Source organism: Hyla sarda, chromosome 3 (assembly GCF_029499605.1).
Source record: "Hyla sarda isolate aHylSar1 chromosome 3, aHylSar1.hap1, whole genome shotgun sequence".
Lineage (NCBI taxonomy): Eukaryota > Metazoa > Chordata > Amphibia > Anura > Hylidae > Hyla > Hyla sarda.
This window is the reverse complement of record NC_079191.1, coordinates 84,035,907-84,063,394: the sequence shown is the minus strand read 5'-3', so window position 1 is coordinate 84,063,394 and position 27,488 is coordinate 84,035,907. Positions and strand designations below refer to the sequence as shown.

The following is a 27,488-nucleotide window of genomic DNA, read 5'->3' as shown; positions in this document are numbered from 1 at the left end:
ATAATGCGTATTGTAGAGGCCACATGCGAGTTAGAAATATAATGGACCCATTTTTATTATTTTAACCCCTTCACGACGAGCGACGTACATGTACGGCGCTGTGAAGTGTCAGTTGGCGTGCGGCGACGTACATGTACGTCGCGGGGTTCCGGAAGCGCCACGTCACTTTTAGCGGTGATCGGGCCGGGATGACTGCTGTTATCTAACAGCAGGCATCCCGGCACATCGCCGAGGGGGGTCCTGAGACCCCCCCCCATGACCGCGATGGGCGCAAATCGCAGGTCAATTCAGACCTGCAATCTGCGCGATTCCGGGTCATACGGGTCACCCGGAAAATAAGAGGGATCGGAGGTGTCCGAGACGACACCCTCGATCCCCCTGAAGGGATAGGAGTTTGGTGGCAGGGGTGCCACCCCTCCTATCCCTGCTATTGTTCGGCCGGAGCGACCGATAGCAGACCGGGGGAGGGGGGGGGTTAAAGTTTGGTTCCCCCGCTTTGCCCACCTATCGGTGTACGGGCAAAACGGGGGGAACTGTCCAGGGAGCGGCGCCGAATGTTGCAAAACTACAACTCCCAGCATGCCCAGACAGCTGTTTGCTGTGTGGGCATGCTGGGACTTGTAGTTTTGCAATATTTAGAGGGGTTCAGGTTGTAGTTCACTATGCAGTGGTCTCAAACTGTAGCCCTCCAGATGTTGCAAAACTACAACTCTCAGCATGCCCAGACAGCAGTTTGCTGTCTGGGCATGCTGCGAGTTGTAGTTTTGCAACATCTGGAGGTCCACATTTTAGAGACCACTGGACAGTGATTTACAACCTGAACCCCTCTAAATCTTGAAAAACTACAGCTCCCAGCATTCAGGAACAGAATAAGGCTGTCTTGGCATGCTGGAAGTTGTACTTGCGTGCCTCCAGCCATTGCATAACTACATTTTCCAGCATGCCCTTCCGCAATCAGTACATGCTGGGAGTTGTAGTTTTGCAACAGCTGGAGGCACACTGGTGTGAAAATACTGAGTTAGGTCATAGAACCTAACTCAAGGTTTTCCAACCAGTGTGCCTCCAGCTGTTGCAAAACTACAACTCCCAGCATGCATGGTCTGTCAGTGCACTGGGAGTTGTAGTTTTGACCCCCCTCCCATGTGAATATACAGGCTGGCGGCAGATTACAGTGAGTTCCCCGCTTCAAGTTTGAGCTGCGGCAAATTTTCCACCGCAGCTCAAACTCCTAGCGGGAGACTCAGTGTAATCTGCCTCCAGTGTGAATGTAACCTAAAAACACTACACTACACTAACATAAAATAAAGAGTAAAACACTACATATACACACGTTGACTGTCCAAGCATGCTGGGAGTTTTACAACAGCTGGAGGCACCCTGTTTGGGAATCACTGGCATAGACTACCCCTATGCAAGTCCCTAATTCAGTCACATATGGGGTATCGCGGTACTCGGGAAAAATTGCCTAACAAATTTTGGGGGGCTTTTTCTCCTTTTACCCCAGGGTAAAGGAACAGTTGGGGTCTACACCAGCATGATAGTGTAAAAAAAATAAACATTTTTACACTATCATGCTGGTGTTGCCCTATACTTTTCATTTTCACAAAAGGGAAAATTTGTAAGGCAATTTCTCCCGAATACGGAGATACCCCATATGTGGTCGCAAAGTGCTCTGGGGGCGCACAACAAGGCCCAGAAGGGAGAGTGCGCCATGTACATTTGAGGTGATTTGCACAGGGTTGGCTGATTGTTACAGCAGTTCTGACAAACGCACAAAAAAAACACACCCACATGTGACCCCATTTTGGAAACTACACCCCTCACAGAATGTAATAAGGGGCGCAGTGAGAATTTACACCCCACAGGTGTCTGACGGATCTTTGGAACAGTGGTCCGTGAAAATGAAAAATTTTGCACAGCCCACTGTTCCAAAGATTTGTCAGACACCAGTGGGGGGTAAATGCTCACTGTACCCCTCATTACATTCTGTGAGGGGTCTATAGTTTCCAGAATGGTATGCCATGTGGGTTTTTTTTTTGTTGCTGTCCTGGCACCATAGGGGCTTCCTAAATGCGACATGCCCCCCGAACAAAATTTGCTCTCAAAAAGCCAAATCTGACGCCTTCTCTTCTGAGCATTGTAGTTTGTCCGCAGTGCATTTCAGGTCCACTTATGGGGTACTTCCATACTCAGAAGAGATGGGGTTACTAATTTTGGGGGGTCTTTTCTGCTATTAACCCTTTAAAAAAATGTGAAATTTGGGGGGAAAACCAACATTTTAGTGAAAAAAATATATTTTTTTTTACATATGCAAAAGTCGTGAAACACCTGTGGGGTATTAAGGCTCAATTTATTCCTTGTTATGTTCCTCAAGGGGTCTAGTTTCCAAAATGGTATGTCATGTGTTTTTTTTTTTTTTTTTTTTTTTTGCTGTTCTGGCACCATAGGGGCTTCCTAAATGCGACATGCCCCCCAAAAACCATTTCAGAAAAAACGTACTCTCCAAAAACCTCTTGTCGCTCCTTCACCTCTGAGCCCTCTACTGCGCCCGCCGAACAATTTACATAGACATATGAGGTATGTGCTTACTCGAGAGAAATTGGGTTACGCATACAAGTATACATTTTCTCCTTTTACCCCTTATAAAAATTCAAAAATTGGGTCTACAAGAACATGCGAGTGTAAAAAAAATGAAGATTTTGAATTTTTTCCTTCACTTTGCTGCTTTTCCTGTGAAACACCAAAAGGGTTAAAAGGCTGACTGAATGTCATTTTGAATACTTTGGGGGGTGCAGTTTTTATAATGGGGTCATTTATGGGGTATTTCTAATATGAAGACCCTTCAAATCCACTTCAAACCTGAACTGGTCCCTGAAAAATTGTGAGTTTGAAAATTTTGTGAAAAATTGGAAAATTGCTGCTGAACTTTGAAGCCCTCTGGTGTCTTCCAAAAGTAAAAACTCGTCAATTTTATGATGCAATCATAAAGTAGACTTATTGTATATGTGAGTCCAAAAAAAAATTATTTGGAATATCCATTTTCCTTACAAGCAGAGAGCTTCAAATTTCGAAAAATTCAAAAAAAAATTTTTTTTATCAAATTTGGGGATTTTTCACCAACAAAGGATGCAAGTTACCACAAAAATGTACCACTATGTTAAAGTAGAATATGTCACGAAAAAACATTCTCGGAATCAGAATGATAACTAAAAGCATTCCAGAGTTATTAATGTTTAAAGTGACAGTGGTCAGATTAGCAAAAAAGGGCTTCGTCCTAGAGGTGAAAATGGGCTGCGTCCTTTAGGGGTTAATTCCCCATGTGATGCTTTGAGCTGGTTGTGCACAATACTGATGCGGGGCCTCTCTCAAAAAAAAAATCCCCCTGTGCAATCCTGCTCTGTATAAGTTAATCTACACATGCATGATCTTTCAGTAGCGGAGTATAGGGTAATCTGATAGTGGTGTACACTTGAAAATGCATCCTAAAGGCCCTTTTCACACCAGGTGTGTGGTGCATATTTGCCATAATTGTCTGAACAGCGCCCAATTGAAAGGGTCATGTTGGAGGATACCAGCGGCTGCAGAATATTTAAATGGGTCAACTACATGGGGGAGGAGTAATTGTGTGTGTGTATGTATGTATATATTTATAATACACATACACACACCCCCCAAGAGAGAACATGACCAACATCGATTATGATAACACCCCCTCCTCCCACATATTTTTATTTATTTTTTATCTTTATGGTACTGTCTGGCAGTTACACAGGATTATAGCAGTTGGATATCTTAGGTCCCACATAGGGCTGGACTTGTGTGAAAAGCACAGGAGGACATTATATGACCCTACTAAATAAGCTTTTGTATGGAAATTACTGGCATGTGGACAACTTTTTTTTTTAAATTAAACCTGAGTATTTTAGCTGTCCCTTAATCTGTTTCCCTTGCCCAGGACGCACAGACCTCTCGTGTGTTAACACTCATCTCAAAAACCATTCAGACTCTTGGAAGTGTTGGCAGCTTGTCGAAAAATAAAACTGTAAGTTTTTAAAAATGTATTGACTTTCATTTATATCCTGAGTCCTGCAACATTAAACCATATCCGCTCCTCTCCACAGTCCAGCTTCAAGGAACCGTTCATGTGCGAATTCTACAAAATGTTCGAGGAAGAAACCTACTCAGCAGATGTTAAAAAGGTTAGCGGATGGCAATGTGATTTTCATTTTATGTATGTTTTTTACTCTGCTTAAATGAACACAAGAAATTGGACTAAAGCTAGGGAATTCCCATTTTGGTTGGCTAGATTGACATTATAGAGGTGGATGAATTAAGGATAAGCCAATCTGGTTTTGTTAAATTAGTTAACGTCTATTGCAGGAAAGCTAAGTTGCAGGGTTAAACTAATTCATCTCTTCCTACTGTTAATGTCTATTCCTGTCGCAGTTTTTAGAGGAAATTTCATCCACTGAAAGTAAAGAACCAAGTGGAATGAGTGAATCGGTCATTCTGAAAGAAGGGTAAGCATTACAATTTTGTGCATTAAATAGGTTATCCTTCCTGTAAAAATTGATGGTCTGTCCTTCACGTATCAATAATAGATTGTTGGGGAGTGCTGCAATCTCTTCAATGTTTACTCGCCTTTGCCCTTGCATCGATGTAGTATTTGTAGAAGCAGTCTATAAAATACTGTAGCGTTACCCCATTCACTCGATATGTATCTATTAAAATTATTGTTTCTATGTATCCTCTTCTACTTTAGAGAGATGTACAAGCGAGCCCAGGGTCGCACTCGCATTGGAAAGAAGAATTTTAATAAGAGATGGTTTTCACTAACAAGTCGTGAGTTTGCCTACCACAGGCAGAAAGGTATGCTTTTTGTATACTGCACAGCTGAGAAGTGATACATTATTAACAGTCATACACTAATTCATTACATTTACTACAACTCATTTCTGGCCAAAAATTTGCACTTTCTCAGGTAAGTGCCTATTGCAAATAACTGAGGAACGGCTGCTGGCTCCTAGATAGATAGTTATTTTACAGATACCTATACGCTCAAAGCTCCAGTTGGCTACCCCACAAAGTAATTGCAGGGTGACAAACAGTTGCCATATCAGATAGGCGCCTTTCAATGGCCTCCGTGACTGCCATGGTAGATCTATTATGTTGGAGTTCCCACTAGGGTTACTTAAAAAAAAAAAAAAAAATAATAATAATAAATGAAACACTTTTTTTTTTTTTTTGCCATTTCTGATCCTACCCAAATGGCAGACTTGCGTTCTTTTGGGCGGGGCGGGGCGGGGGGGGGGGGGGGGGGTATGGAAAAACTATCAAAAAGTCACCCCCAATTAATGTTACCAATGATAACTTCAAATTGCCTTGCAAAGATTTTGCGCTTAACAGCTCGGTATGTAAAAAAACTACTTTAAAAGTACACTATAACAAACTATATAAATTGGATATCACTTTAATTTTACTGGTCTGCAGGGTAAAGATAACATGTCCCCCATTGGGGGACACAGAACCGTGGGTATATGCGTTGACACTAGGTTTACAAAAAAAGTTGGCCTCTCCTGGCAGGATACACCCCGCCTACAGACCCTGAGCTAATCAGTTTTAGCTTAGTGTCATAGGAGACACAGGTCTGGAGCTCTACAGACGTGGTCTTCTTTTTTGTTTTAAATCTAGGGCCTGTGTTAGGTTCTTTTATCCCTTTTATTTTCTGTTTTCAGGTGGGGAGCATGGCGCTATCTGTTTTCAGGAGCATGGCGCTACCTGTCCCCCCATCCCTCCTCCAGAGTGGGTATCTTCCCTTACACAGTCTATTTCTGAATTGGCTAGGGTCTCCAAATCAGTGTCTTCTGCCTTGGAGCGGGATTCGCCCAGGGAATTGTGCTCCGTATCCCCTGACCCCCTATTCCACCGCGCTCACAAGCGCTTTAAGGTTATTACCTCTGGCTCTTTTCTAGAGCACAACCGTGGTAGTCTCTCTTTCCGTTTCCCTTTCCTCAGGACCTAGTTTCCAAGTGGACAGTGCCACCTACAGTTGATCTTCCGGTCTCCCGCCTGTCCAAGTCCGCTACTCTGCCACTTGCAGACGCAGCATCTCTTAAGGATCCTGCGAACAAGAAGATGGAGAATTTGTCGAAATCCGCTTTTGAAGCGACAGGGTCCTCATTGCTTCCCACCTTTGCTTCTGCTTGGGTGGCCATGGTGGTTTCCGTTTGGGCTTCCCAGCTTTGCCAGGGTATGCTTTTCGGGTGCTCCCAGGGAGGAATTGGCTGACATGGCTCGTCAGCTCTCTCAAGCCGGTGACTTTCTCTGCTCAGCGGTCTTAGAGTCCGCTCGCTGCGCCGCTTTTGCTTCGGGTAACTTGGTTGCCATTCTTTGCTCCATGTGGCTGAAGGCGTGGGATGTTGATGCTTCTTCGAAGAGGTCACTAACAGAGTTACCCTTCTCCGAAATTATCTCCGAAGCTACGGGAGGTAAGAGTTCTCTGCTGCGCAGAACAAGCCTAGTCGCTCAGACTACCATCGGAAAGCTACTTCCTTTCAGCCATTTACATCTGGTCGCCCTCCCATGCATGCTCACACCCAGTCTCTTTCAAGGCACGTCCTTCCTGGAAGTCGGACAACTGCTCAGGCAGTTTCTCTGACAAGTCCGGGACCCGTGAGCCTTCCTCTTCCTGAAGGGGCGCCCCCACCCGCGTCTTCTTCTCGGGTGGGAGGTTGCCTGTCTCTCTTCCAGGACATTTGGCTGGCTCAGGTCCAGGACTCCAAGAAGACGTAATTTCAGGGAGTTATCAGATAGAATTCACTTCCATCCACAAGAACCATTTCTTCTGATCCCGCCCTCCGCGTTCCCCTTCTTTGGCAGCGGCCTTTCAGGTCTCTTTGCGTACACTCCTCTCTCAGGGAGTGATAATGCAAGTTTCACCAGGGGAGCGCTTTTCAGGGTTCTACTCGAACCTCTTCTTTGTTCCCAAGAAGGAGGGCTCTGTCCGCCCCATTCTGAACCTCAAGCTACTCAATCACCATCTCCGTCACTTTTGAATGGAGTCTCTCCGATCCGTGGTGGCCTCCATGGTCCAGGGCGAGTTTCTTTCGTCGGTGGACATCCGTGACGCCTATCTCCACATCCCTATTTTACTGGCCCATCAGCGTTTTCTTTGCTTCGCTGTCCTGGCGGGCCACTTTCAATTTGTGGCGCTCCCTTTTGGCTTGGCTATGGCTCCCAGGGTCTTCACCAAGGTCATGGCAGCAGTGATCGCCATTCTGCTGAGCCGGGGGATCTCAGTTCTCCCCTACCTGGATGACCTTTTAATCAAGGCCCTGTCCCGGTCCCAAAACCTGGAGTCTTCAGATCACGCTTCAGACCCTGTCCTCTTTCGGCTGGGTGATCAACTGGGAGAAGTCTCATCTGACCCCTTCCCAGTCTCTGATATTTTTGGATCTCCTTTTCGACACCGCAGTAGCTCGAGTTCGCCTTCCTTTAGACAATTTGCTTCTGCATGGAGGTCCTGGGCCAGATGGTGGCTGCCATGGAAGCAGTCCCCTTCGCCCAGTTTCATTGTTGCCCCCTCCAACTGGCCAGGTGGGACAAGTCTCAGTTTTCCTTGGATCAGCGGATCCTTTTGCCTTCGGCTGTTCTGCGGTCCCTTCTTTGGTGGCTCCATTCACCCCTTCTTCTTCTGGGGAGGTCCTTCCTCCCCCTCCATTGGCAGATCATCACGACCGATGGGGAGGTGTGTTTCAGGACCGGATGGTCCAGGGCCGCTGGTCCCCTCAGGAAACCTGCCTTTCCATCAATCTTCTGGAGCGCCAGGCCATCTTTCTTTGCCTCATCCACTGGGAGAGTCTCCTTCAGGATCGGCCGGTCTGTGTTCAGTTGGACAACGTGACTGCGGTCGCGTACATTAATCGCCAAGGCGAAGGAGGAGGTCTCCAGAATTCTGATCTGGGCCGAGGCTCGAGTTCCTGCTCTCTCTTCGCTCCACATTGCAGGTGTGGACAACTGGAAAGCGGACTTTCTCAGCTGCTCTTCGGTGGATCCGGTGGAGTGGTCTCTCCATCTGGAGGTGTTTGCACAGATCTGCGATCTCTGGCTTTGGTGGACGCTCTGGTCATTCCGTGGTCGTCCTTCTGTCTCCCTTATCTCTTTCCGCCCCTTTCTCTTCTGCCCAGGGTTCTGAGGAAGCTCAAGGTGGAGGGCCTTCCTGCCATTCTGGTGGCTCCAGATTGGCCCAAGGGCGCGTGGTACGCCAACGTAATTCAGCTAGTCGATTACTTACCTCTGCGCCTTCCACGTCACCCCGATCTGCTCACTCAAGGTCCTCTTTGCCACCCCAGTTTACTGTCGCTGCATTTGACGGCATGGCGGTTGAAACCACAGGGGTTTTCCTCCAGGGCGATTCGCACCAAGCTTCGAGCACGGAAGCTCTCATCCACCAGGATTTATCACCCCACTTGGAAAGCTTATTTCCGGTGGTGCAAGTCGCAGTCCTTTTCCACAGTCGTGTTTTCTTTTCCGCACCTTCTTGCTTTTCTCCAATCAGGGTTGGCTCAGCATTTGACCCTCAGCTCTCTTAAGGGTCAAGTGTCTGCTCTTCCTATTTGGTTTCAATTGCAGTTGGCTTCTGATTCTCATGTCTGCACCTTTCTGCAAGGTGTGGCCCATAAGGTGCCACTTTTCAGATCCCCCCACTCCTCCGTGGGACAGAAACCTGGTACTTGGGGCCTTGAGGGAGGCTCCGTTCGACCCCTTCGGGATGCCTCTCTTCACATCCTTTCGTGGAAGGTCGCCTTTCTCGTTGCGATCACTTCCATTCGGAGGGTCTCTGAGTTGGCGTCTTTTTCCTGTTGTTCCCCTCTTTTGGTCCTTCATCAGGACAAGGTGGTTTTTCGCCCACCTTCTTTTTTACCCAAAGTGGTTTCCCCTTTTCATGTGAATGAAGAGATTGTTCCTCTTCCTTTTGTCCATCCCCTTCCAACGCTAAGGAGCGTTCCCTACATAGCCTGGACGTTGTTCTGGCTGTCCGGATCTATCTTTCGGTCACCTTCTCTTTTTTGTCAGGGTGACTCCTTCTTTGTGATTCTTGAGGGTAGTCGCAAGGGTCTTCCGGCTTCCAAGGCGACCATTTTGCAGTGGATCCGCTCTGCCATTTCTGAATCGTACCACCGCAAAGGGAAGGTCCCACCTTTTTGAGTAACGGCTCATTCCACATGTCCCGTTTGGGCTTCTTGGGCTCTCTGCAATAGGGCTTCAGCCCTGCAAGTCTGTAAGGTGGCCACCTGGTCATCCTTGCACACTTTCACCAAATTCTATCAAGTGCACAGTTTTGAGTCTGCTGATGCCAGTTTGGGCCGCAAGGTGTTGCAGGCAGCAGTGGCTCAGTCCTCTGTCTGCCCGACCAAGAAAAGTAGATTTTTTATGCTTACCGTAAAATCTCTTTCTCGGAGGATCCATTGGGGGACACAGCGCCCACCCATGGTTTGTGCACAGGTTTCGTTTTGGTTTTTGTCCAAAGGGTGGCTCGGTTTCCTTTTTTGTTTTGGTTCCCGCGAACTCCTGCTGGTTTCTTTTTCTGTCGGTTGCCTCCTACTGCTTTGGGACTAAACTGATTAGCTCAGGGTCTGTAGGCGGGGTATATCCTACCAGGAGGGGCCAACTTTTTTTGTATGCCTAGTGTCAGCACCTCCTAGGGGAAAGCATATACCCATGGTTCTGTGTCCCCCAATGGATCCTCAGAGAAAGAGATATTTTACGGTAAGCATAAAAAAATCTACTTTTTGACTGCACAGTGGACAGAGTTAAAACAAAACGCTCTAATTCAACTGGTGGCAAAGTTATATGGGTTTGCAAATTTCTTCTATTTAAAAATCTCAAGCCTCATCAGCTGCTGTATGCCCTGGAGGAAGTTATGTAATCTTTCTGGTCATACATGGTGGTTCCTTCTGCCACCTCGGTCTGTAAAGGAATTGTCCAGAGCATGAGCCAAATCCCCATGGCTAACCTCGCCTGCTCTGGACAATTCCTGACACAGGCAGATGTGGCAGTAGAGAGCACTGTCTGACTTGATAAAACTACACAACTTCCTCTGGAGCATACAGCAGCTGATAAGTACTGGAAGGCTTTAGATTTTAAACAGAAGTAATTTGCTAATCTGTTACTTTCTGTCACATTGATTTGAAAACTTATTTTTTTTCCCTAAAATACCCCTTTAATGTTAAATCTTGCAAGCAGTTCAAAATGATGTCTTTCTAACATCATTATCATGTTTCTTTCTCAGATAAGGATCCAGTTTTCCGCATCCCTATAAAAAATATCCTGGCCGTTGAGAAGCTGGATGAAAGTGCCTTCAATAAGAATAATGTAAGCCATTTGATCTCCTTAACGCCTATTAGTTCTAACCAATGCTTTTCTGCATAATTTGCAGCAGGGGAAATCTAATAGATAAAAATATGGATATTGTGGTCTGCTTCTGTTTCTATGTAACATGTGTTTTCGTTACAGATGTTCCAGGTGATATATGGTGAAAAGCCCCTGTACATCCATGCCAGCAATTGTGTTGAGGCCAGCGAATGGATAGAGGTGTTGAGCAGAGTGAGCAGACGAAATCATAGAAGACTCAGCAAATATCACCCTTCTGCATTTATAAATGGGATCTGGCTCTGCTGCAAGGCATCTTCTGAGAGTACTGAAGGCTGCTGCCCCTGTACTGTGTAAGTATTGAAGGTTGCTTGCCCTTAATTTGAGTAACTATGGTGTTTTATGGAATCTTATATAAGTACTGTAAGCTTTAATCCTCTAGTCTATATATAGAAATATTCTATATATATATATATATATATATATATATATATATATATATCTCTCTCTCTCTCTCTCTCTCTCTCTCTCTCTCTCTCTCTCTCTCTCTCTCTCTCTCTCTCTCTCTCTCTCTCTCTCTCTCTCTCTCTCTCTCTCTCTCTCTCTCTAAAATTATTTATGAAATATACTTGATAGGTAGTCCTAAAAAAAGGTGTTGATTGGCACACCATATCTACATATAAAAGCAGTATGCTTTTTGTTGTTTACATTTTATTGACTTGTTTTTGACCCTTCGGCGGACTCTAGCAATCCAATATCACATAAATTCCTTATTTGCTTCACATCCTTTCAGTTGCCCATTGTTATACTTTCCACAACTTTATCTGGAGAGCAATCAACTTGGAAGGGACAATGTGAAAGCTTTTGGCTTCTATCACATTCATTACACTTGAATTATTGTCTCGGCAGCTGTGAATCAGAGTGTTCTGTGCTGGTACATTGTGTCATGAGCTTAATTCCTCTTGTGTCTTCACTTTACAGAGGTGTTCCAGCTGACGTGGTGCTAGATATAGATGGAGATCGTGAATGTGAAAAGATCTATTCTCTGTTTAACACCAACATGACAAAGCTGCAGAAAATGGAAGGTAATGGGTCCTGAAAAGTAACTTTTGCTTCCAACATGGCTAATTCTCTTGTACTTGTCCTGGTCTCCAAGAAATGCATAGCTGATGTGATGTTGGCTAGCTGTATACAGCGTACAACCATGTTCTTCTTTTCATATGTTAACTATTATTATTAGACACATGAACAGTTAGGACAGGATACAGAGCCTATAAAGTAGTGCTGTTCACCTCTTTTCCAGTCCCTGGTATGTGGATGAACTTGGAAAGAGAGAGTAGGGTTCAGCTCACTTTACCACCCAGTAAGTGAGGTTACTACTTGAATTCTAATGCCTCAAGGAATAAAAATGTGCACCAAAATAAACAGATCACAGTTCTAGAAGTTATATGGGGAAAAAAATGTATGTAGCAAAATTGAATATGTTCACCGCAATTAAAACGTAATATTTAACCCCTTAAGGACCCGGGCTTTTTCCATTTTTTCATTTTCAATTTTTCCTCCTTAACTTTAAAAAATCATAACTCTTTAAAATTTTCGCCGAAAATTCTATATGATGGCTTATTTTTTGCGTCACTAATTCTACTTTGTAATGACATTAGTCATTTTACCCAAAAATCTACAGTGAAACGGGAAAAAAAATCAATGTGCTTGATGAAAAAACACTATTTTGTACGTTTTGGGGGGCTTCCGTTTTTACGCAGTACATTTTTCGGCAAAAATGATACCATATCTTTATTCTGTAGGTCCGTACGGTTAAAATGATACCCTACTTGTATAGGTTTGATTTTGTATCCCTTCATAAAAAAATCATGAATACATGCAGGAAAATTTATACGTTTAAAATGGTCATCTTCTGACCCCTATAACTTTTATTTTTCTGTGTTCAGGGCGCTATGAGGGCTAATTTTTTTGCGCCGTGATTTGAAGTTTTTAGCTGTACCATTTTTGTTCTGATCAGACTTTTTGATCACTTTTTATTCAAAAGGTATAATAAGTGATCAAAAATGCGCTATTTTGGACTTGGGAATTTTTTTTGCGCGTATGCCATTGAACGTGCGGTTTAAAAAGCGGTATATTTTTATAATCGGACATTTCCGCATGTGGCGATACCACATATGTTTATTTTTATTTACACTGTGTTTTTTTTTATTCTTGGAAATGCCGGGTGATTCAAACTTTTATTAGGGGAAGGGATAATTGAAAGGGTTAATGATTTTTTTACACTTTTTTAATGCAATATTATAGCTCCTATAGGGGGTTATAACATTGCATTAACTGATCTTTAACACTGATTGATCCATTCCTATGGAGATGAATCAATCAGTGTTTTCGGCGATTGAATGCTCAAGCCTGGATCTCAGGCTTGAAGCATTCAATCGGCGATCGGACTGCAGGAAGGAAGGTAAGAGACCTTCCTCCTGTGCTACAGCTGTTCGGGATGCTGCGATTATACTGCGGCGATCCCGAACAGCTCCCTGAGCTAACCGGCACTTTTTACTTTCACTTTTAGCCGCGTGGCTCAGCTTTGAGCGCGTGGCTAAAGGGTTAATAGCGCGCGGCACCGCGATCAGTGCCGCGCGCTATTAGACACGGGTCCCGGCTTCACTATGACGCCGGGCCCGCCGCGATATGATGTGGGGTCACCGTGTGACCCCGCGTTATATCGCAGGACCGGGACCCAGGACGTACTCATACGTCCTGGGTCCTTAAGAGGTTAAAGGGGTACTCCGCCCCTAGACATATTTTTTCCCTATCCAAAGGATAGGAGATATGTCTGACCGTGATGTCACCACCCTCCTCCCCGCATCGCTAGTCATCCCAATAAAATAAAATAGCCTAGCAATATACATATATATATATTTTTTAAAGTTATATTATATGGCATTACCTGCATTCAGACAAATGGTAGTTTGGGAAATATATGTATCACAGTAAAAAAAATACTCTTTGTAAGAATGTTAATAGTCCATAATATTGTAGCACTGTTATGGTGAGAGTTGATAAATCTAGCCAGATGTTGCAAAAAATAGCAAGAGGTAGTAACAAAAATAATATCTGATGTCTTTCAGATGAGATTTTTACAAAAATACAAAAACCACTTAGAGTATAGTTATTTATTTTTTCTTTTTTACGGTGTCAACAATGTTCCAGCGTAGTCTGGGATTATTCTTTTGGTTCTATGCACCACTCACCAGTTTGATGTTGTAGGTTTCATTGGAGGACAAGTCACATAGTCCCTGTTTGTTGTAGGATCATTTTATTGTGCTTTATGCTACCATCGGCTTAGTGGTGAAGTTCAGTTGTGTAGTCTCCAGATACTTCTCTTGTTCAGTAGTCCTCCACTCAAACCTACAACATCAAACATGTGAGTGGTGCATAGCACCAAAGAATAAACCCAAACTACACTGCATGTCAAAAATATTGATACTAGGCAAAAAAAAGTCTGCTCCTCCCAACAGGATATACCCACCCACAGGCACAGAGCTAATCAGTTTTAGTTTAGTGTCAGTAGGAGGCAGACACAGGTCTGAACCTCTCTCCAGACCTGGTCTTTTCTCTTTTTTTTTATTATTTTCTAGCTAGGGATGCCTAGCTAGAATTTTTTTTACTTTATTTTTCTAGGTTGGGCGACAGGAGCATGGCACTACCTGATCGCCAGCATGCGACACAGGGGCAAGGTGCATAAGAGTATGGGCCGTCAACCCCTTCTCTCCAACGGCCAGCGCCTGGTGGCAGTACCCTGGGTCCAGGACCCCCACTTGCCCCTGCCCGCCTTGCTATGGCAGCTTGGCGTGATGCAGCACGGCATTTAGCTGACTGAAGACTTCAGGGTGAGTATGAGGAGTGTGTACTATAACCCCCCTCCCCTCTCCTCTCCCTTCCTAATGTTCAGCAGGGGTCCCCCTTGTTTTTAGTGCCCAGCTCCTCAGCCGCCATTACACGTGGCTGTGCTGGGCCAGACCCCTCATGGCCTCCGGCGCCATGCTGGAAGGGACAACCCGGTTGGCTGAACCCCCACATTCCCTCCGCCGGTTACAGGAATAATGGGTTCCCCCCCACTAAATGTCCCCCCTTGCCGCACATGTTTTACTGCCAGGCCTGGTGACCTGGCCACGTTTTATTCTCCTTGCTGCCCCAGTGTCAGTCTTCCGGGGCTGCAGGTCTCTGGTCCCACTCGGCCGACCACTTCCCCAGTGGGGGTGCCACCAGCCCACTTGCCGCTCGTTGCTATGGCCAGGGGGGCAGGGTCTCACGTGGCAGGACGATTCCCCAGCGGGGGAGGAGCCGGCCAAGTCAAGCTACCAGCCCCCCGACCAGGTCCTTGAATCGGCCAGCATCTCTGTTCGTGCTGCCGGGTGACAGAGGAATCGGCCTCTCACTCTAGTCCCGGCCCTGTCTGTCTTTTTCCCCACTCCTTTTATTAGCCCGGCCTCCTCCTTACTTTATTAGGCCATCTCCGGAATCCCCGGGGGGGGGTGTTCTATGCCAGCGATCTGCTCTGCAAAGTGAAAGTAAAAAAAAAAAACTATGTCTGGCTACGTGTGGCTGTTTCATACACAGCTCTTCTGTTTCTATTCTTGTGCTTGGTCCCCCTCTGGTGGGCAAAAGTTGTTCCTGCAGCCTTTCTGTAGTCGTATGGCTTTCTCCGTGCCCCTATCTGTAGGGCAGTCTGCGGGTGTTTTTCACTGGAGTACTCTCCTAAGCTGGCTTTTTGAGAAGGATCACGTGTAGTATCTGTTCTTCTGTTTCTCATCTGATACGTCTCCTATCCGGGGACCTTATATTAGATGGATTTTGGCGAACGGGGCCGATTCCTAAACCTGCTTCCGTCACCTTAAGATTGATAGGGCAGTTTCTGCAGGTTTAGCGCATCCCACAGGTTGGAATGCTAGGTTTTTGCTCCGAATATTGTGCCACATGCCCCTGTGCATTGTACCATTATGCGCACATAAGCTGCGGACCTAAAGTCAGCACTAGGTGCTTCTTGCTCCAGTTTCTGAGTAACCTTGTTCAGGTTTTTCGCCGCTTTCCCTTTCTCCTGTGGGCCATTTTCGCTGTGGTTTTGCCAGAAGTTCAGTGGGGACAGTAATCAGCGTTTTTTTCCACGCTGCCCTTAACCTCTCTCGGGGAGTAACATTAAAGGGGTATTCCAGGAATTCTTTTTTATTTGACTCTGCTACAGGGGCTGTAAAGTTAGTGTAGTTCATAATATAGTGTCTGTACCTGTGTGTGACGGTTTTCTCACAATTATTCTGTGATTTTCACCCCAATATTTATTTTTAACAGCATACAAAATGACTGTTGTCTCAGATTTTTCCAAGGTTGCAATGTGGCCGAGACCTCACATCACTAGTCATCTGATGACCGGAAGCCTGTCTGCTTCAATGGGTGGAGGGATCCATCTACAACTAATGCAACAGCTGTAGGCACCCTGATTGAAAACCACAGGTCTTTTTGAATGGATGCAGCTCATTTATGTTTCAATGGGTGGGGTGGCTGATGTGTGGGAGGGAGGAAAATGGAATTATGGGATTTGTAGGCAAAAGAACAAAATTCAAACAGGAAAATACCAGTTCATAAAAAGCTATCCACAGTGTTATGGTGGACTCACAACATAGCCATTTAGCCCCAAGAGAAGAACAGATCCTTCCTAAGCATGTCCATTACTGTCTTCCAGGTACGTACTTAAATTGCCTTGTGGTGGATAAACCCCTTAAACCTGGCAGCGGTCTGCCTGTTCCCTTCACCTCTGGCCACCCTTAAAGAATCTGCCACATCCCTCTCAGCTTCCGTATGACCCGGTGGAGCATGCTGCTGCTATTAAATTCTACCTCTCTTGATATGGCTTACTTACTTTGTTGGGGGATGACTGTGAGATTCTAAACGCTCCTATCACTGGAGAGGAACTCCTGGAGGTCCTTAAATCCCTTCCAGCTGGTCGCTCCCCCGGTCCAGACGGGTTTACTTGCCGTCAGGGTGGTGAGAATACTAGAAGAGTGGTGGGTCTTGTCGACTTGATGAATCCGAGGTCTGAACAGACACTGATTCTTAGTTTGGATGCCGAAAAAGCTTTTGATAGGCTGGGGTGGCCGTTCCTTTTTTGCTACCCTCCAGAAATTTGGCATCACGGGTAATTTTCTAACTGCATTGCGGGGTCTTTACTCGTCCCCTACTGCTTTGCTCAAACTTCCTCACTCTCCTTCTCCAACTTTCCCTCTATCTAATGGTACAAGTCAGGGTTGTTGCTTTATGCATTGAACCTTTGGCCACCATGATCAGGGGGGGACTCAGACATCACTGGCATCTCTCTCCATGATAGGGAATTTAAGATCTGCTTATTTGCTGATGATGTACTTCTCACGTTTTCTGGCCCTCTGCTTACACTTCCTAACCTCTACAAAACTCTCCATGCTTATGGTGTGGTCTCTGGCTATAAAGTGAATCTTTCTAAAATGAAGGCACTTCCCCCTGAACCTTCCTACATCTCTGTCCTCTCTCCTAAGCCTCTAACTATTCTTTTAAATGGTCCTCCTCTGTAATTAAGTACGGTATATGGGGGTTTATATTACTTCCCACTACACCTCCCTTTATTCTACGAACTTCCTCCCCTTTTCCGTGAACTTAGGGCACTTTGGAGAAGTTGAGGTCTCAATATATCTCCTTTTTTGGCAGTATTGCGGCGGTTAAAAAAATTATCCTCCCGAAATTGCTTTATTTTTTTTTTTAAACGTTACCAATCCGGGGTGCCTCTTTCCGCCCTTCGTTCTTTTCAGTCAGCTATTTTTCGTTTCATATGGGACGGGAGGAGTCATAGTCTCCCCATAGTCTCAGTCTCTCTCTCTTTCTCTCTCTCTTTGTGTCTTTGTCTCTTTCGGTCTTTGTCTCTTTCGGTCTTTGTCTCTTTCGGTCTTTGTCTCTTTCGGTCTTTGTCTCTTTCGGTCTTTCTCTTTCTCTCTCTCATTTTTTCTTTCTTCGTCTGTCCTATGACTTTCTCTAAATATGTGTTGGGGTATTGCTCTGCAAAATTTAAACTGTCTTCTTCTACTTCCCCTCTGCGGTCTTTCTGTTTATCATTCTGATTTCCCCATTAGTCTTTCTTCGAACAACTGGTCTCCCCCGTTGGGATCTCCCCTCATCTGTACGTTTTCACTACCTACAAATGAGGCATTTTATGTCTTCTACGCTTGTTCTACAGTGGCCTCTCAGCCTATGGGCTTTAAGCGGTTGTGCCGTGGTGGACCTCAGGCGAGGGGTCTTCTCTCAAATATCTACTCCCTCCACAACCACCACCCCCATCCCCCGACGATGATCCTCCATTGCACTGCTACATGGGTCGCTGGGAAGTGGTGTTGGGTACAACCATCTCCCTACCTCAATGGCGTATTATTTGGGAGAGGGCATCCAAAGCTTACATTTGTACTGCATATAAGGAAACTCAATATAAAATGATTATGGGTTGGTACCACACTCCAGAACTATTGCACAAGCTTAACCCTAATATTCCCCCCTCAATGCTGGCGTTGTGTGGTGTGGTGGGGTTGGGAACGATATTTCATATCATCTTCTTGTCTTGTCCTCTTATACTGGATTATTGGAGAATGGTGCATCGCATAATTACTGAAGCCCTAGGTGTTTCTGTTCCTCTTGAACCCCCTTCACTTCCTTCTTAATCGTTCTCACCCTACTGTGTTTACAAAGCCTTTTAAACTCTTCATGCACGTTGCTTTGGCTGCTAAGACCCTAATAGCCAAATGTTGGAAGAGGACCCTCCCTCTGAAACTGACCTGTTAAGCCGTATTCAGGAAATCTGCTCACATGACTCTATTCCCTCATTCCTCTCTATATGGGAACCCTGTGACCGTTTTTCTGATTGTCGGCCTCCTTGATTCTTCTACCCTTTTCCCTCTCTTCTTTTATTTTTCTTCTTTTCCCTTCTCTGCCCCTTTTGGTTCTGTGATTGTCGGTCTGTGTTCTCCCTTTATCCCGTCCTTGTCCCCCTCCCCTTGTGGCCCTCCTGGCCTGTTTGACTCACTGTTAATGTCTTTGTGTCCACTCCTGGACACAGGCTCCAGAAAGTTAAACATATTTTTAAATTACTTCTATTTAAAAATCTTAATCCTTTCAGTACTTATGAGCTTCTGAAGTTAAGGTTGTTCTCTTTTGTCTAAGTGTTCTCTGATGACACGTGTCTCGGGAACCGCCCAGTTTTAGAAGTAATTTGCAAATCTGTTTAACTTTCTGGAGCCAGTTGATGTATAAAAATAAGTTTTTTTCCTGGATAACCCCTTTAATGTTCCATAGCGTGTCATTTCTGATTGTTACTGGGCCTTGGCTCTCTGGACGGTGATATACCTGTTTTATTTATTTTTTTCCATATTGCCTTTGTATCCATAAAAACCCTTTACAGTTAAATTTACAGCTAGAAAAAGTCTGCCACGTTCGTGGCTGCTATCCAGGTGCCACGCATCCTGTGTGACAGAGTAACAGGGGTAACAGAGGGGGATATGACAATATATGAGGACGGGATATGAAGTCAAAAGCTTCCTCCTTTGTTTTTCCTCCCCAACAAAGATTAGGAAGGAAAAACCGGGCAGCTAGTACATATATATTTAACAATCTACCATTTGTCTGAATGCAGGTAACTACATATAATACTGCTATTTTTAATATATGTGTATACTGCTATGCAATTTTATTTTTAATAGTATTTATTTTTTAGTTTAGCGATTTGAATTGACGGCACGAGTATTAAATTCTAATTGCGGTGAATGCATTATGTTTTTCTTTATAAAGAATGCATTATGTTTTCCTTAGAAGACTGTGATCTGTTTATTTTGATGTGGATGTACTTTCTGACTAACAGTGCTCTTATGTGGCTTCAGGGCAGTATAGTATAGCATTGCAGAGAAATAAAGGACAAACCGCACACAGTTTTACCACAAGATGCCTTCATGTTTGACCCTGCAAAAGAGGTCAACGCAAGCATCCCAAAACCACAGCAATTACTGGTAAAAGAATGTGGAGTTTTGCTATACATTTTTGGCTTCATCTCCCTCTTCCGCCCCACACCCACATTGTGTGCAGGAACCCTTAGGCTGGAGCTATACATAGACTTTTTTATGACTTACTACATAACGTTGCATACAATAACGTTGAATACAATGACTAACTTCAGTTAAAGAAAATAAATCCCTCAGCTTTTTTTTTTTCTGATTTTATTTTTTGTTATAATGATGCCTGATTGTCTGAGCTGTTTTTAACAGCATTTAGCGGTATGTTTTACAGTGGTATGCTTTAAACCGGATGGCAAAGGCAAGGAAAGGGGGGGGGGGGGGGCTGATCTGTGAGGGACAGCTATTATGTGTACCTCTGTTATCTGAACATTTTAATCCTGTCTGTGATGAGGAGGATGAAGTGCTGGGAAGTGATCTGTACAGAACAGCTTAGTTTCAGACCTATTAACCAGAATCGAAACTGCCCGATTTCCGAGAAAGAAATCGCCAAAACTTATTTTATAAAAATATGGTTAACATAAAACAAATTAATCAAAATCAAGTTTTTAAGTAGCTACATGATGGGATTTCTGAGTATCTTAAGTTATAAAGTTGAAGTAACTTTTTTTTCATTATGGAGTCATATATATTTTACTCTACAGAAAAACTTTTCTTCCTTTTCGTCTACTAACTAAGCTGGTGTGCAGCTTTTCCCCTATTGTTATTTCGAACACTGAATGACTAAGATAAGTCTAGTCTATCAGAATTATTTTCTGCTTTGAGTAGGAGATAAATGGTAGGAAATGTATAATGAAGACTGTTTACAATGTTGCATATTTGTTTCCTGAATACGAAATTATGAAATATAAAATAATCAGTGCAGAGCTGTTCATAAACCCTGTCCATGTGCCATACTAGGATTATTGACATCATAAGCGGTGCCTCCGCTCTGGACTGTCCTGTGTGACCCAGAACGGACCATGGCTCTGTACAAGCAGCTTACATTCTGGCGAACTAAATTTTGTGCTTTTATTACCATGGTGTTTAGATGTCAATTCAGTTGTGTTATACTACAGTCCTGGCTGACTGCGGCTTCTGTTAGCAAAATCAGCTATTAACTGGGGTGGCAGGATTGATCAGCTATTTACTGGGGTGGCAGCTGATCATCTTGGAGGGGATAGGGGGCATATAAAAAGGGGTTGTCTCTGATGTCTTTAATTTACACCCTGTTTTCCTGCTGACATGATCCGCCTTAACCGTTAAAGAATATATATCATGCCAAAAGCCTTATCCCCTACCTGCAGGATAGGGGTTAAGCTTTAGATCGCGCAGGGGGTCTGACCCTTGGGACCCCACACGATCTCATGTACGGGGCCCCAGCTCTCTCCAGGAACAGGGTGTGTCAACCCCCGTACAAAGTGTCGGCCCTCCACATAGGTCTATTGGAGAACTGTTTGGCTAGCTTTGGCTCTCCCATAGTGATTATACAAGGGGGCATGTCAGTTGCCGCTTCATGTGGGTCGACACGTTTCATTTCAGGTGAGAGCAGTTGTCCCAGGAGATGCTGTCGACCCCCCCCCCCCCCCCCCCATCTAAAACGTACGCCATATCTGCAGGCATGCGACTTCTCCTTTAATGACCATTCTTTACAAATGTGCTTTACCTCTCTTTCCAGAGGCCTGTGCGACCATGGCTGTGTATCAGGGCCCACAGGAACACAGTGATTACCACTTTACTATAGATGATTCTGTGGAAACTTTTAAGACCCTCCAGCAGATTAAATCCATCGTTGAGAAGCTGAATGAACCGCACGAGAAACACAAGAAAGGTTCTACCAGTGCAAGATATGGCAGCCAGTGAGTATTCAATTAATGTTGATATGGAACATGACAATATACAAAAAAATCCCTGGAGGTCACTGACCCAACGCTAATATAGCAATTAACAAGAAAACAATGCGTTTTTAAGGATCAAAAATATTTTTACTTTATTGAAACACATAATTCAAATGACATGAGAACAATTAAAATCATACATATGGTCATGTATACATTCCCAAAGGTGCTAATCCAGTGGACGAGAAACAAAGAAGTGGGGGCCCAGGCTATATTGGAAAAAATCACTGTATACAATATATGAATCAACCGATTGACTTCATAAATGTAAAACATCTACACTCCAAGGAATTTAAAGCAGCATATGATGTGCAAAAAGCCATAGGCTGTGATAATATAGATCACAATACATATTTTAATTGCGCTTATGTCTTATGTCTTTTGAATTATGTGTTTCAATAAAGTAAAAAATATTTTTGATCCTTAAAAACGCATTGTTTTCTTGTTAATTTATAGAACATAACAAGTAGCAATAATGTTAAGAAATAACTCACAGAAAAAAATTAGAGCAAATAATAAAGCAATGTGTGTATAAATTTATATTTACGGTTTTGCGATAACACTTATTTTACTCTGTTTGAGGTGTGCTGCATGTAGAGTATTATTGGCTTGAATCGCTTGTCCCTGAACAAATATTCCATTAGACAAAGCAATATGGTAAAGTACAATGTGATAACCCAAACAGTGTCCAGTGTGCACTCAGCAGCCCCTTTTTCCAGCTCACTGTGTACATAGTAGGTGTTGTGGGAAAAGAGAATATCTTATCAGCAGAGTTATTCTCATAGTAGACATGGCTGCTGGCTCCTAGCTTAGGTCAGTGCGACATTCTCAGGCATTACCTGCCTACTGATATGTGAATTATTATGAGTATGGTTATGGTTTTACTTTAGGAATAACATTTTGGTTGTAGCAGGGAGTTTATATTGCCTTTCCATCTGGGTGTTGTGTGCTCTAAATCCTTTTCTGTTTTGCCTTTCAGAGAGAATCCAATTGTGGGAAAAGGTTCGTAGCACCCACAAGAATGTGGGCATCTAGAACTGGAACAAAGTATTGCCAAAACACAATTCACAGTCCTAATGCAGACTGGAGACTTGTAACCACTTGGCAGGATCCTTGGCAATTTTCATTATAGGAAATCTTTCAATGACGTTTTGGATGTCTTGGTTGAAAGTAGGAAAGAGCAATGAGGTGCCAGTATCTTCAGCAACCATGGATGATGATACTATATGTGATGGCCTTCACACTGCAGGCAGTATTATGCCAAGTACAGAAATTGCCTTTATTTCTCACACATTCACATTCCTTGGGGCTCGTACCTAATGTTGCAATCCTGTATTCTTGGCCTGGCTGCAGTGACCTCGCTGTGTAAGGACACACCACTCAAAGGACAATGGGATATCCGTCTAGTGTGCTCAGCATTGTGTAAGGTCTTGTCTAAACCCTGGGACACACTTCGTTGGTGGATGAAACGTGATGCCAGTTTAAGAAATGTGGCAGATTAATGTGTAGGAACCCTTGAAGAAACCACACTAGACTACCACCTGTCCCATAGCTGAGCAGATCAGGGCCCTGTAGTCTTTAAACGGTACAAATTGATTTCTGTTTTGTATATTTTTTTTTTTTTTTTTACGTAAAGCATTAGGAATGGGCCCACTAAAACTGTGCAAGCACAGTGGTGCAATTCTACTCTTCACCACCATATAAAGAGTAGAATTTGGTGGTGTTGCCCACCACAAGCATGAAAAACCTTTTCTTCATCCTTTTTCACCAAGCTGGGTGACTTTTTAAAGGACACGAGGGGTCCAGGTCATACTTGGAGTAGCCCATATTGACAACATATGTGGCGGAGATGTATCCGCTATTTAAACAAGTCGAAGAATGCAGATTATGTAGTGGGGCAGAAGAGATGTGAACATTTAATACATACACCGTCCTTATGAAAGGACACGATCAGCTGTTAGGACAATCATAATGTAATAGTTCAGTTTTTGCGTATTGCCTGATATGAAGTTAGTGTCCCTGTCATTTTACAAAGACATTTGACATGTCAGAGACATGTAAAAACTTTTGATGGGTCAGATCTGGGTGTTAAGGCCCCCACTGAACATTAGAACTGGCAGGGGGAAGCACACAGCTGTGTTTTTCACTCCCTAGCTCACTGCAGTCTCTATCCAGGTGCAGGAAATGGCCTCCATTATAAGTCTGTGGAGCTTGTGTCCTGCAACTGGACAGAGATTGTAGCAATCTGGGAGTGATGTACACCGCCACGTGCTTCTCTGTGTCCATTCTAAAGATTGGTGAGGGTCTAAAGACCCAGACCTTGATCAATCAAAATGTTTAACCTGCCTCTGTGACATGTGGAGAGTTTTTTTTGTTAAGTGATTGGGACCCCTTCAACACAGAATGTTCTTGTAATCTCTATGATTTGGGGCACCATGTATTGCATTGCATGCACTTAAGTTCTCTCTTCAGAATGCTTTGGAATGAACACTAGATGCCTATGGGCCATAGCAAAGAAGATCTGCCCAATGTCTTAATGTTGTTTAGTACTACAGACACTGGTTAGTGTTCCTTTTGTAAAATCAACTACTCTGCATTCACAAAACATATAAAGACAGCTCAGACTATGCAGAGCTTGCATGAAAGGTTTATATACCGATGTCACCTTCATGATTGCCACCAAGTGCCATAGTTAGAAAAAGCAACAGTATGGAAAAGGGATGCATTTATGTAGGTACTCCTAGGAGCCTGTCCCAAGCAAATATTGCCTGAAGCAAAGGTGGCATCTTACCCCCTGGCTCCTTGGCATTTACCTGCAGCAGTGCTGTATGAAACATGCTTTGGCTTTGTATTGCATCATAGCACAGAGCATCCATGTTTGTTTTTTATTAAACAATCTGATACTGCTCCCGTTGTCCTCACAATAGGAATGGCCTACGCAGGGCAGCCACTTTCCTTACCACTCTGAGCACTTTAGTAATCTGCTGTGGCCAGATTACATGTGTCATTTTTTTTCTTTTTTTAATATAAGATGCATAATGTATCAAGTTGTTTTCTTCGTTACGATCAGTTCCATGATCAATGCTGTAATTTTGTTAATGATAAAAAAAAATCCATTGGAAAAAAAAGTTTTTTAAATGTTTAGAAGACCAAAGATGATTTATAATCTTTCTGTATATATTTATTTTAAGTCTTGCTTTCATTGTGGAAAATATATGTTTGCGTTTGTCAGTATTATGAAAAAAAGGTACTGCTTTACTTTGCCTTATCTGGATATTGAGGGATTAAGCGCTTTTTTTTTTTTTTTTTTTTTTTCTTTCTCCCCCACACTGGAGAAAGTGTTTTTGTTTGTTTTAACAGATCAGAATTTTTATTCAGTCCCACAAAAAAACAGGGCCAGATAATGGGTACCCACTATAGAGTTGCATTGTGTAGTTATTTTTTGTTAGCACATAGAAAAATGTACGTGGACATAAAACAAAAAGTTATATGAATTATGGTGCTCAGTCTATAACTGTACTACAGAAGAGCAAAGACAGATTAAAAAGGATATAATTTTCTTATTTGCATACAGTGACCCCCCGACCTACAATGGCCCCGACATATGATCAAATCGACATACGATGGCCTCTCAGAGGCCATCGCATGTCTATGTCAGCATCGACATACAATGCTTTTTTATGTCGGGGCCATCGCATTGTGCTATCCGGCAGCGCCAAATGCTTAAGCTGCTGTCGGATAGCAGCTTAATGTTCCCCGTTTGGTGCGGTAAGTATTACTTACCCCTCCACGATGCTCCGGGGTGCCCTCCGGGTCCAGCGCTGGTCTTCCGGTGTCTTCTCGGCCCTCTCCGATGACGTCAATACGCTGCTGCGCACGTCATCCAATAGGAATGGCGTACGCAGCGATGTAATGACGTCACTACGCAGGCCCAGTAAGGCCTTGCAGAAGACAGCAGAGGACCGGAGAAGACAGCGGAGGACCGGAGAAGACAGCGGAGAGCCCAGCAGAGGCCCGGGGACACCATCTCGAGCAGCGGGGACAGGTGAGTACAGCTTCCTATACTTTACATTGCACGAATCCCTCAACATACGATGGATTCGACAAACGATGGCTCGTTTGGAACGAATTACCATCGTATGTTGAGGGACCACTGTATATGCAAATTGCACAAACTGAAAGTTGGAGTTGTCCCAAAATGAGAGTACCTGTCACCAAACTAAACTTTTAATATATTGTTCCTTATGTAATTATAAGACCCTTTTGTTATTTACGTGCTTTTAAAATTGTCAATTTTTTATGTTTTTAATGTAATTGAAAAAACGGCCACTAGGTGGCTTTGTCCAGTTCCCTGTGCAAGTCAAACAGTTGGTTTGGTCTCCTCCCAGCCTGGCAGGAGACCAAACTCAGGAAGTGCGTGCGGGGCATGGCAAGGCACAGATCTCACAGGCTTCAGTGACGTCGCACGTGCTGGGGAACGCCCACTTTCTCATGCCAAGAGCTCACACAATGTGAGCAAGGGAAAGGTATGATACACAGCTTTTAAAGCTTGGGGGAAAAAATTTTAAGGGCAGGAGGGGTGTTAGGAGTAGTTAGGGAATATCATCTGAGTTAGTTTAGAAAATATGGTTTGAAGACAGATACTCTTTAACAATTATCACCTATCCACGGGGTAGATAATGCATTTACAATAATAGCTGGTTTGACTGCTGAGACCTCCTGGGATCTTAAAGGGGTTATCCAGGAAAAAATATATCACCTGGCTCCAGAAAGTTAAACAGATTTGTAAATTGCTTCTATTAAAAAAATCTTAATCCTTTCAGTACTTATGAGCTGCTGAAGTTGAGTTGTTCTTTTCTGTCTAAGTGCTCTGATGACATGTGTCTCGGGAACCGCCCAGTTTAGAAGCAAATCCCCATAGCAAACCTCTTCTACTCTGTGCAGTTCCCGAGACAAGCAGAGATGTCAGCAGAGAGCACTATTGCCAGACAGAAAACAACAACTCAACTTCAGCAGCTGATAATTATTGAAAGGATTAAGGATTTTTTAATAGAAGTAATTTACAAATCTGTTTAACTTTCTGGAGCCAGTTGATATAACAAAAAAAAGTTTTTTCCTGGTATACCCCTTTAAGAACAGGGATCCTGAGGCTTCCCTCTGAATAAAGCAGTGATCACGCACACGCACCACCGCTCCATTCATTGTCTATTGGAGCTGCCAGAAATAGCAGAGTACAGAGCTTGGCTATCTCCAGCAGCTTTCATAGCAGTGGAGTAGCAGTATGCACCTATGACCACTGCACCATGGGAACTTCAGGACCCCCGTTCACAAGATCCTCCTAATGTCACACCTGTCCTTTATCCTGTAGATAGGCGATAAATGTTTATAGTGAGATCAAGCATTACAGCTTGCATACTTGTGGCCCTGGTGACTAACCACAAGCAATGTAGTTTGATCCCTAAGTCATGTTTTATTACCATGTATCTGACCCCTTTACAACTGTTTGCAGGTTACAAAATAAGGGGACAGATGGATGAAGGACATGACTGCAGAATCAGGCTATACAGTGTTTCTCTGTAGTCTACTTTGTAGCTATGGAGGTGCATAAGAGCTGTAGACCCAAGACTCCAGAATTTTTTTTAAATTTTTTTTTTTAATACACTTTGCTGAGTTGCTTCATTTGTAATGGCTACAGAAGACCACTTCTATTTGACATATTTGACTGCAGTGGTCAACTTTCTTGACTGTGCAGCCATATTACATGAATTGGCTAAATTATTTGTATTTTCCACTAAGCAGTAGGAATGAATAATAGCTTGCCTAAACTGTACAATCCTTCAGTAATCTTTAATGTCATCTTATTCTGACTGTCAGATAAATGCCGTGATTTTTTTACAGCGATACTGTTGCCCAACACCGCTCCAAAATTTTACCTGCATGCTCCTCACTGATTGGGAAAGCCATAGATCCATTCTGGCTGACAGCTTGCCCTGCATAATTTAGGTGTAAAGGTGCCCTTACACTTAGATATTAGCTGAACCTGCCACCAATTAGCAGGTTTTGCCCACCATCTAAGGTGTGTGTTGGCCTCCTGACTCTCCAACTACAGATGTCTAAGAAGAACAGAGTTTGGAGTGATGGATTTTCACCTGTCGCCCTTATTGTT

The 27,488-nt window shown here is 43.8% G+C and overlaps 1 protein-coding gene across 3 annotated transcripts in view; it reads left to right on the top strand.

Annotated features, from left to right (window-relative positions):
* RASA2 (RAS p21 protein activator 2) overlaps positions 1–26,378 on the top strand; it is a 132,409-nt gene extending 106,031 nt beyond the window's left edge. For all 3 annotated transcript variants that reach the window (XM_056564468.1, XM_056564469.1, XM_056564470.1), the window contains 9 exons: positions 3,956–4,042; positions 4,122–4,199; positions 4,447–4,520; positions 4,763–4,869; positions 10,292–10,374; positions 10,516–10,724; positions 11,353–11,456; positions 21,103–21,283; positions 22,302–26,378. In XM_056564468.1, the coding sequence (XP_056420443.1) occupies positions 3,956–4,042; positions 4,122–4,199; positions 4,447–4,520; positions 4,763–4,869; positions 10,292–10,374; positions 10,516–10,724; positions 11,353–11,456; positions 21,103–21,283; positions 22,302–22,332 (954 nt within the window). In that variant the 3' untranslated portion in view covers positions 22,333–26,378. The remainder of the gene's footprint in view (positions 1–3,955; positions 4,043–4,121; positions 4,200–4,446; positions 4,521–4,762; positions 4,870–10,291; positions 10,375–10,515; positions 10,725–11,352; positions 11,457–21,102; positions 21,284–22,301) is intronic.
* The last annotated feature ends 1,110 nt before the right edge of the window (positions 26,379–27,488 follow it).